We start from the raw sequence: 10,276 nt of genomic DNA, 5'->3' as shown, positions 1-10,276 counted from the left end.
AAAATAAAGAGAGATTTGACTGGCTACAAATCAAATATTGGGTTGTTTAAAACACGTGCAAAGATCTCGATCTCTTCATCATTCATTTGATTTTGTTTATCGTTGCCCGACTCTGATGGAATGCCTATTAAAATAAGATCACATAACAAAGATAATAGTCAACATTCAACCAAACTAAAACCAATCATTTTTGTAAGAAATTATATGCTACATACCTTCTATTTTCATTTCGATCTCACTTACAACATGGAAATTTCTTATATTACTTTTAGTTCCATTCCCAATCTGAATGTTGTGGAAGTTCCAATACGGGTCATGAAGAAATGACATAATAGTACGTTAATTTTTTAAAATCTTCAATTGAAAAGTTATAAAAGAAAACATATCAACATAAACTATGGTCATAAATAAAATCATTATGGATTTTAACTTAACTGTGCAAGAACTAGATGATTCCTCCTGCAGCTAAATAGTATAAACGTTGCAACCTCCTTTGAAGAGCAGGAGTTTTGAGTGACTTTTTCATGAATATAGTACTATTTCATGAAAATTTTGATTGAAAAATATTAGTTATATTATAGTAATTTTGCATAACTAAAGAATTACAAGTTATTTTTGTAAAATACTAAACAATTAGTACATTGTCACTTGTATCTGAGAAATTTCGCTTTCTTATATGTAGTATCCAACCCTCTAGTCGTTTTTGCAGAGATAACTTGTATCTTGGTTGGATTTTTATAGATTCAATAATTTCCGTTAGAGGGACCAAGTCTTGTTGGAGAGGGAGTTTCTTCACTTTAATGTCCAAATTTTCTTCATTATTTTGTACAATTTTGTGCTACATGTCCCTTTTCCTGCTTTAAATTGAGATATGTATGTTATAGAATAGACGAGTTTATTTTATAAATTATGATATCAACTTTTTGAGATAAAGAAATGTTAATGTGTGTAATAGCAAAATTGCACATGCTTGCACTGTAATTTACAATGTTGTTTCTTTTTAGTGCATGAGGGCTACAGATAATTAAAATAATTGAATAAGTTTTCTACAAACAATGTGTTATATGAAGAGTAAAGAACAAACAAAAAATTATCAATAGCATAATAAAATTGATTTATACAAGCCTAATCTAATTTGTAGTTGGGCAACTATATCAAACGATTCTGGAAAGAACAAAAGATGTTCGAATTCAAAATTTCCTATTTTATGGTAAATATTGACAAAATAGTAGAAAAAGAATAAAGAGAGATTCGACTGGCTATAAATCAATTATTGGGTTGTTTAAAGCACTGGCAAAGATCTCCAACTCTTCATCATCCATTTGATTTTGATTACCATTGCCCGTCTCTGATGGAATGCCTATTAAAATAAGAGCATATAACAAAGATAAGTTAAATTTCAACCAAACTAAAACCAATTATTTTTTTAAGAAATGATATGCTACATACCTTCTATTTTCTTTTCGATCTCACTGACAATTTGGACATTTTTTATATTAATTCTGAAAGTGCAAGGGAAGTCTATCGAATCCTCTCAGTGATCAAAACCTCGACCCGTGATCCGACCTCGTCCCTTGAACTGCAATTCCTGAGAACACAAAGGGAACGGTTAAGCCAGCCGGGAGTGTTCCCGACGTAGGCTCTCCGACGCTCAAGTCAATTCCTAGGCCAAAGACACGTTGATAGAGAAAAATATGCGTCAGACTCAAAGTAACCTTACCTCCTCTGAATTCCGTTTGCAGTTCTTATATGTCACCGGGAGGTGCATTTGGTAAATGCTAATATCCAGGTTGAGAGCTTAAATCATGTACTAAATCGTAGCCAAATGCTGTTATGGCAGCCGTAAATCTCTCCATGCGAGCATTAGGTGGGATCTTGGAATCCTTCCATAAAGGCTCCTTAATTAATGCCTACTCCTTAATTAGTGCGAGGGGTATATCTGTCCGAATACAAAAATCCCCTCATCATTTGCCCCCTTAGTTTTGGGCGCGACGGTTGAGTCGCGTGCAGAAATCAAATAGGTGCTTTTGTAGGGCATTAATTGCCTCGATAGTGGTGGTCCACGTGTCGCGGGGGCAGCCCTCTCTAACACTGAAGGCCACGTGCCTCTGCAGGAGCGTCCAATCTCTTTTTAGTGTAAAACTTACATATATTCGGTGTGATTCAAAAATATTTTTACTGGTATCGTCTTCCCCAAGCAAACGCTTTTCAACCATTTCGCCACTCAAGCTTCGCTTTCTTCTACATTTCGAGGTACGATATTCCCCAACTCAAACTCTGCTTCTCGCTTCTACTTCTGCTACTCTTACCCGTAGGACTGCAACCAGTATGCACCAAGAAGGTCCATCTAGGGCTAGGTCTCGGTTTAGGCCGCGCCATGGTGGGCGAATAGAATCGGACTCCGATAGTGCCCCCGACACCGATCTTAGTGATAGGCCGTGGGAACACATAGTTAGTACTGTAAGACTTCGGGTTGATACAATAAGGGAAAAATACTATATCCCTCCTAGTTATGAAATTTTAGTTCCCAGTTCTGCTGATCGTATGCATTGCCCTCCTCGTGGTTTTTGTTCATTTTCCCTGAATCATTTTGACGCGGGCTTGAGATTACCTCTCGCTCCTTACGTTTCACAAATCCTCAGACGCCTTGAACTGTGCCCTATGCAACTCTCGCCGAATTCGATCCGCCATATAATTATTTTCATCATCCTAATGAGGGTCTACCGATACGAACCTAGCTTTGATAATTTTTGGTCTTTGTATTCGTTCACTACCTCTGCTAGGTCGGCAGATAACGGTTTTTATTACTTATCCGCCCATAAGGAATGTAGATATTTGGTTCCCTTAACTTCGAACGTAGGCCCATGGAAGAAACGGTTCATCTTTCGTCGTCCTCCCCCAGGCCGGGGATGGCCTTTCTGCTGTGAATGGGTCCTAGAGAAACCGAGTCCTGTAGTCGAAGGGGGGGGGGGGGTTAGAAGGTGATCAAATTAGGAGCCTTTCTTCTAATCGGTATGACCCCAAGATGCTTTTGGTAGAGGAAGTTCTTAGGCTCACACAACTTTCTCCTGCACCTATCCCGGTTGAGGGCTCTTTAGGTGATTGACTGACTATGTTTTTGTTTCTTTTTGTCCGTCTTATTTGGGTCCAATGTTTTCTCAACCCACTGTTTTCTAGACGACATGGTAGGTCAATCTCGCCTTGCCCAGCGGATTCGAGCTAATTGAGCACGACCATCGGCTGGAGAGGCCGCACCCGCTCCTTCATCAGCGACCTCACCTCGGCCTGTTGAAAGCTCTGTGGCTCCTCCAGGGAACCGGCCCCATAGCCCCCCCACCGACATAGGGAGCGAGGATACCCGTTCCCATATTCGTCCTCTGAACCAGCCTGTACCCGCTTCGCCCGATCAATCTCATATCGGTGAATCTAATTCGGGTGGTTTGTTGACCCGGAGGCGGAGGAGAGGCAAGAGCCCGGTGGGTCCCAACACGAGGAGTCGCTCCCAATCCTTGGCTCTAGGTCATTCTGTGTCAGCTGCGCTTGATGATCGCAGAGGTATGGAGATGTTGAACGATGTTTCCGATTGCTGGAGAAAAGCTCGTGAAGATCTCCGTGCCCCGAACCATCTTATGCCTCCCCCAGTTGAAGAAAAATTTGTTCCCAATTGGATGGTCTCTCCTAACAGCACCGTTCTTGGTTCACATTCCGGGCAAGTATCGTGGGAGCTATACAACGCAGCTTGTTTACCCCGTGACCAGGCAGCTTTGCTTCAGAGTCCTTTTACTCGACTGGAAGAACATGCCGCCCATTCGCTTGTCCAGGTAAGCATTCTCTGAATTTCTTTTTGTTGCCGAATCACTTTCTTCTAATGCGAGGGTGTCCAGGCTGCCAACCTCGTTCATGGGCTTTCCTTGAAGTGTGCTGGGTTTCAAAGGAACCAACTTGTCGCTGAGCGTCTCAATAGCGATATGCGGCTCAAGATCGGGGAAGTTACCACATGAGCGGAGAACTCGGAGGCTCAACGTGCCATCCTGGAGGCCCGCATCAAGGAATTGGAGGAGAAAATAGCTTCCGAGGTTTCTAAGGCCAATGAGTCGGGGAGAGAAGCCGGTTTTGCAGCTGGACATGCAGCTGGGAAGGCTGAATGACGAGCAGAGTTCTTGAGTTCCGACGAGTTCTCTGCTCGCATTCGCGAAGCTCGGCTCTCGGGTGCTCGTGATTTTATCCGAGCCCCGTCTTTTGATACTGCTTTGGAAATTAGGGCTGCTGATTACCTGGTATAAGGTTTCGACAGATGCAAAGCTCAAGTCTCAACCCTAAAGGGCTTTGTACCTGATTTTGACCTTGCCAAGCTCGACCCTAGCCTCGATGGCAACATGCAGCCATTCCTTGAGGACCCTGCTTCTTCACCCAAAGAGGACGAATTCGCTCCGTTGCTAGCTGATATTGAAAATATGTAGCCTTGTTTTGATTTGAACTTGTTGATCGTGGATCTCTAGAGGTCAAACGTGGCTTTTGTATCTTCCCATGTTTTGGGGATTATATCCTTTACTAATCTTTCAGATTCAAGTGCTCAAGCGACTGTAGTCGCTTTTATTGATGACGCGATCGTTTTGAAAGCCATTTTCAGGTTCGTGTTTACGTGAATACAATCGCATTGGCTGGTAATGCCTTTTCAGGTCTATATAAGTAAATGCGATCATTTTATTCGATAGAGTTTATCGAGCCTTTTCAGGCTAGGGGGGAATACAGTTGCCATATAAAATTTCGCACATTATTGTGCCTTTTCCAGGCATCTATGATCGCACTATTGATACTTAGCCTTTCTCAGGCTCACGCTTACGCATAGAACTTCCTCAGGTTTCGTATGTTCCATGGTCGCTTGAGATTCTGTCCTTGGGCGTCTTGCAGTAGGTATGCCCCCTTTCTCCGTATTTCGACCACCTTGAAGGGGCCTTCCCATTCAGGATCCAGCTTCCCCACATGCTTGGAAACTTCAACTTTTTTAAGGACCAGATCCCCCACCTGGAATTCCCTTGGTCGAAGTTTTTTGTTGTATCTCCTCATCACTAAACTTTTATGGTGGAGTATTTTTGCTAGTGCGGCATCCCTTTTTTCTTCTATCATAGTCAAATCAAATGCGCGTGCTTGGTCGTTGGCCGCAGGGTCATAACTTGCAATCCGTTGGGTTTCCTCGCCGATTTCTGCAGGAATAATCGCTTCAGAACCATAAACTAAACAAAAGGGACTCTCACCTGTGGACGACCTCGGGGTCGTCCTATATGCCCATAATACCCACGGTAATTCTTCGTCCCACGATCCTTTTGAATTAATTGGGTCTTTAAGTGTTGGAGTATTGTCGTGTTGGTCACTTCTCTCTGACCGTTCGACTGAGGGTGACCTACCGATGTGAAATTTTGCTGAATTTTGAACTCCTTCAGCCAGCTCGTAATTTCCTTCCCTTGGAACTGTGTGCCGTTATCCGATATAATAGTTCTGGGGATTCCAAATCGACATATGATGTTCTTCCAAATAAAATCGATCATCCCTTTCTCCGTTATTCTTGCTATCGCCTCGGCTTCCACCCACTTAGAGAAGTATTCGACTGCGAGTATAATAAATTTCTTTTGTGCCTTCGCTGGGGGAAAAGGTCCCAGTATATCGATCCCCCATTGATCGAATGGGCAAGCGACCTGTAATGGTTCCATTGGTGTAGCCGGGGAATGTATCCGAGTGGAGAATCTCTGACAGCTTTCGCATCTCTGTACTAGCCTCTTCGCATCCTTCATTAAGGTAGGCCAGAAATACCCTTGGCGTGCGACCTTTTGAGCCAATGACCTAGCACCCGAATGGTTGCCGCAACTCCCTTCGTGTATCTCTTTTAGCACGTATTCCGCTTGTTCATGGTTCAAGCATTTCAACAGGGGTCCGTCTGCTGTCCTTTTGTACAGTTCGGACTCGATCATCGCAAATCTGGTGGCTTTTAATCTCAAGTTTTTTGCATGCGAAGGATTTTCGGGAAGAGTCCCCTCCTTGAGATAGAGCGTCAGCTCTTCCTTCCATGTACAAGGTTGGTCTACGGTATGTACCTCGACCTCGGCGATCGCAGGTTTCTTCTTCACCATTACCGTGATGTTACGATTTTTTATTCCCGATAATGAAGCTCCAAATTTGGAAAGCAAATCGGCTCTGTCGTTTTCTCCTCTCGGTATCTGCTGGACAGTGCATTTGTCAAAACGCTCGATCAGAGACTTTGACCTCTTCAGGTACATTGACATTGTACGTTCCTTTGCTTCGTAATTTCCTTCAATCTACATTGCTACCAACTGCGAGTCAGTGTATACTTCTAAAGTTCTTGCTCCTGCCGCATGTGCCAGCTCTAATCCTAAGATTAATGCCTTGTACTCGGCTTCATTGTTGGTGGTATGGAATGAAAGTCTTGCTGCGACCTCTATTTCGACCTCTCCAGGTCCTTGTATCAGAATCCCAGCCCCACCGCTGCTAGCGTTCGACGATCCGTCAACATGCAACATCCATGGTTCGACATCCGGAGCTGGTATGTTTGTCAGTTCCATTACGAAATCAGCAAGCACCTGGGCCCTCTCCGAGTTTCTGGCGTGGTATTCTATATCATGCTCACCCAGTTCCACAACCCACTTCACTAATCTCCCTGAGACCTCTGGTCGCGATAAAATGCTCTTGAGCGGTTGGTTCGTTAGTACGATAATCTTGTGTGATTGAAAATACGGCCGTAATCTCCGGGCCGAGGTTACTAGTGCAAGAACAAACTTTTCAACTAAGCTGTACCTCAACTCCGCCCCTTGCAGCATCTTGCTAACATAGTATACCAGGTTCTGGACTCTATTTTCCTCCCTCACCAGAACTGAACTTACAGCATGTTCAGATACGGCCAAGTATAGGTACAAAATATCTCCAGGTCGAGGGTTCGCCAATAACGGTGGCGTCCTTAGGTAATCCTTGAGTTGGTTGAAAGCATACTCGCATTCGCTAGTCCATTGGAAATCCTTAGGCTTTCTCAAAACTTGAAAGAAGGGTAAATTTCTATCTGCGGATTTAGAAATAAATCGGTTGAGGGATGTGATCTTACCCGTTAATTTCTGAACGTCTTTTATTGAGCCTGGTGACTTTAGCTCGAGAATTGCTCTGATCTTCTCTGGATTGGCCTCTATTCCTCGACTGCTTACCATATAGCCCAAGAACTTGCCCCCTCCGACCCCAAATGTGCATTTAGTTGGGTTGAGCTTCATCCCGTATGTTCGCATGATGGCAAAGCTTGCTTCGATGTCGTGCAAGTGTTCCTCCGAGCGTCGGCTTTTAACCAACATATCGTCAACATAGACCTCCATTGTTTTCCCTATTTGTTCTCTGAACATTCTATTAACGAGCCTTTGGTACGTTGCACCTGCATTTTTCAGACCAAACGGCATTACGTTATAGCAAAATATACCTTGTTCAGTTGCGAACGATGTCTTTGTGCGGTCTTCCTTAGCCATGCGGATCTGGTGGTAACCCTGGTAGGCATCCATCATTGAAAACAACTCGTACCCTGCGGTCGCATCTACCAACTGGTCGATTCTTGGTATTGGGAAAGGATCTTTGGGGCATGCCCTGTTTAAGTGCGTAAAATCGGTGCACATCCTCCATTTCCCAGCAGCCTTTAGCACCACCACCACGTTTGATAACCAGTCCGTATAACGGACCTCAGAAACGTATCCCGCCTTTAACAGCTTATCCACTTCCTCTTGGATGATCCGATTTTTTTCAGACCCGAACGCTCTTTTTCTCTGCTGGACGGGTTGCGCATTTGGATCTAAATTCAACCGGTGCGCAATGATTTCAGGACTAATACCTTTGAAATCGGAGGGGCTCCAGGCAAACATGTCAGCATTGCGACGCAGGAATGCGATCATCATCATCTCGAATTTTTTCTCCATGCTTGCCCCAATCTTTGTTATTTTGGATGGGTCGCCCTGTACCAACTCGATCTCCTTGTGTTCATCCACTGGTTCTATTCTCTCCTCGTTCTCGATGAAAGTTTCATCCAATTTCCTCTTTTTATCTGTTGCATCCTTTTTTACAGAGGTTGTAGCATCGTCTGGCTTCCCCTTGATCGCATGTGACCTCTCCAACTCTGGCGTGTGTAGGGAATTTCATTTTTAAGTGATACGTGGATACAATGGCCCTGAAAATATTCAAGCCAGGTCTTCCTAGAATTACATTGTAAGCAAAAGGGGTGTTGACCACGAGAAACTTTACCGTAAGAGTTCTTCTTCTGGGTTCGTCTCCGAGGGAAACGGGCAATTCGATTGTTCCCAACGAGTCCACTTCACTGCCTCCGAAGCCCACCAATGGCGAACTCATAGCACCCAACCTGGCTTCTCCTAAGCCCATTTTGATTAAAACTTCCTTCAAATAATGTCCGCAGAACTTCCGTTGTCAACCAACACCTTATGGACAGTGAAATTGGCTATGTCCATTTTAATTACCATAAGGTCATTACCGTCTCCGATCTTTCCCTTTACATCCTGCGCACCAAAGCTAATCTCTAATTCCTGGGATATGTTCATTACCTGCCTGCTTGTCATGGTGCCCGTCCTCCGTTCTGCTTTCTTCCTTGCTCTATTTGAATACCCCATCTCGGATCCTCCCGCTATCATGTGTATGACGCCTTTCATAGGCGCGTTCTCCCGGTTATTTTGCCCTGCAATGACCCTACCCTCTACTCGTCTCAATGGGCTCCGGGATCTGCTGTGTCGACCCCTGTCGGGGTAATCCTTTGATACTAAATCCGTGAAATACCCTTGGCGGACTAACCGCTCAATCTCATCCTTAAGCTGGTAGCATTCTTCTGTGTCATGCCCCCGTTCACAGTGGAATCTACAGTACTTGCTCGAATATTTCTTGGCAGGGGTAGCCCTCGTGGGTTTCGGCCATCTGAGTACATCCTTCCTTTTCACCATGAGCAATGCCCTTGCCCTCGTGGTGTTGAGTGGCGTGTATTTATTGTACTTTTGTGAATAGTGGGGTTCTTTGTTTCGCTCAGGCCTTGATCGCTTGTCATCCTTATCGTCGCGTCCCCGATCTCTTCCATATTCGACCCTCCATTCGCCATCTTTCATGGCGTTCATTTCTTCTTCGTCTATGTACTTTTGCGCCAGATTCATAAGTTGCTCCACATCAGATGGGGGATCGCGAGCTAACGCGGAAGGAAATGCACCCTTCTTCAATCCGTGGATTAGGATGCTGACCATCATATCTATTCGTAAGTCTGGTACCTCCAGTGTTTCATTATTGAAACGTCCCATGAAACTCTTCAGAGTCTCGTCGTTGCGTTGTCTTATGGTGAATAGATGTGTCGCTGATCGTTTCTGCTTCCTTTTACTGGCAAAATGGAAGGAGAACTTCTGTATGAGTTGCTCGTGGGACTCCACGCTTCCTGGCGGCATGTTCGTGAACCACTCCTGGGCTTTTCCTATTAAGGTCGTGACAAATAGTTTAGCGTTAATGGGGCCTGACTGCCCGTATAGGTTCATTACCATATCGAATGCCGCGAGATGTTCGGCGGGATCTTTCATTCCATCGTACTTCGGTAGGTCCGGCATTCTGAAGTTTGGAGCCACGGTTTCTGTCAGGATTTGATTACAAAAGGGTGAATTCCGGTGCTGGGATACTATCTCCCCCCTCTTCTTCAGTTCGTCAATCTGGTTTCCCAGTTTTGCGATCTGTCTCGATACATTGTCAACCTCTGCACGCGAGATTGCCGGTCCCCTGGCTTGGCTCTTGTCTCGGCTACTCGATCCTACCTCTGAAGGTTGACGCTTACTTCTGTCCCTTCCACTGGCACCTGATGCTTTGTCTTGTTCCTTTTCTCCGAACAGCCTCCTCCTAGCCCCTTCTCCTTCAACCGGAGTAGCGATCCTACGCTCATACGCCACAATGGCCTTTCTCCCAGCTTCTTCCATTAATTGTTGTAATTCCGTTTTCGTGAGTTGAACTATGGGTTCGGCGTGGTATCCAGCCCAAGAATGTTCCTCCCCGATTCTCCTTCCATGCTCTCAAAATCGTTCCCACAGACGGCGCCAAATGAAAGTGCAAGGGAAGTCTATCGAATCCTCTCAGTGATCGAAACCTCGACCCACGATCCGACCTCGTCCCTCGAACTGCAATTCCTGAGAACACAAAGGGAAAGGTTAAGCCAGCCGGGAGTGTTCCCGACGAAGTCTCTCCGACGCTCAAGTCAATTCCTAGGCCAAAG

General features: G+C 44.9%; 2 protein-coding genes across 2 annotated transcripts; both read right to left on the bottom strand.

Annotated features, from left to right (window-relative positions):
- Nucleotides 1-4,839: 4,839 nt before the first annotated feature.
- Nucleotides 4,840-6,278, bottom strand: LOC148785001 (uncharacterized). The gene is made up of 2 exons (XM_088875664.1): nucleotides 5,384-6,278; nucleotides 4,840-5,204 (listed from the first exon to the last, which is right to left on the bottom strand). The coding sequence occupies exons 1-2, from the start codon at nucleotides 6,276-6,278 to the stop codon at nucleotides 4,840-4,842; spliced, it is 1,260 nt and encodes a 419-aa protein (XP_088731790.1).
- A 2,151-nt stretch (nucleotides 6,279-8,429) lies between these two features.
- On the bottom strand, nucleotides 8,430-9,983 carry LOC148785000 (uncharacterized). The gene has a single exon (XM_088875663.1). The coding sequence runs from the start codon at nucleotides 9,981-9,983 to the stop codon at nucleotides 8,430-8,432; it is 1,554 nt and encodes a 517-aa protein (XP_088731789.1).
- Nucleotides 9,984-10,276: the final 293 nt, after the last annotated feature.

This window comes from Sesamum indicum, linkage group LG11 (genome assembly GCF_026168435.1).
Source record: "Sesamum indicum cultivar Baizhima isolate 11 linkage group LG11, ASM2616843v1, whole genome shotgun sequence".
In the NCBI taxonomy this organism is placed as follows: Eukaryota; Viridiplantae; Streptophyta; class Magnoliopsida; order Lamiales; family Pedaliaceae; genus Sesamum; species Sesamum indicum.
This window is presented reverse-complemented; position numbering and strand designations above follow the sequence as displayed.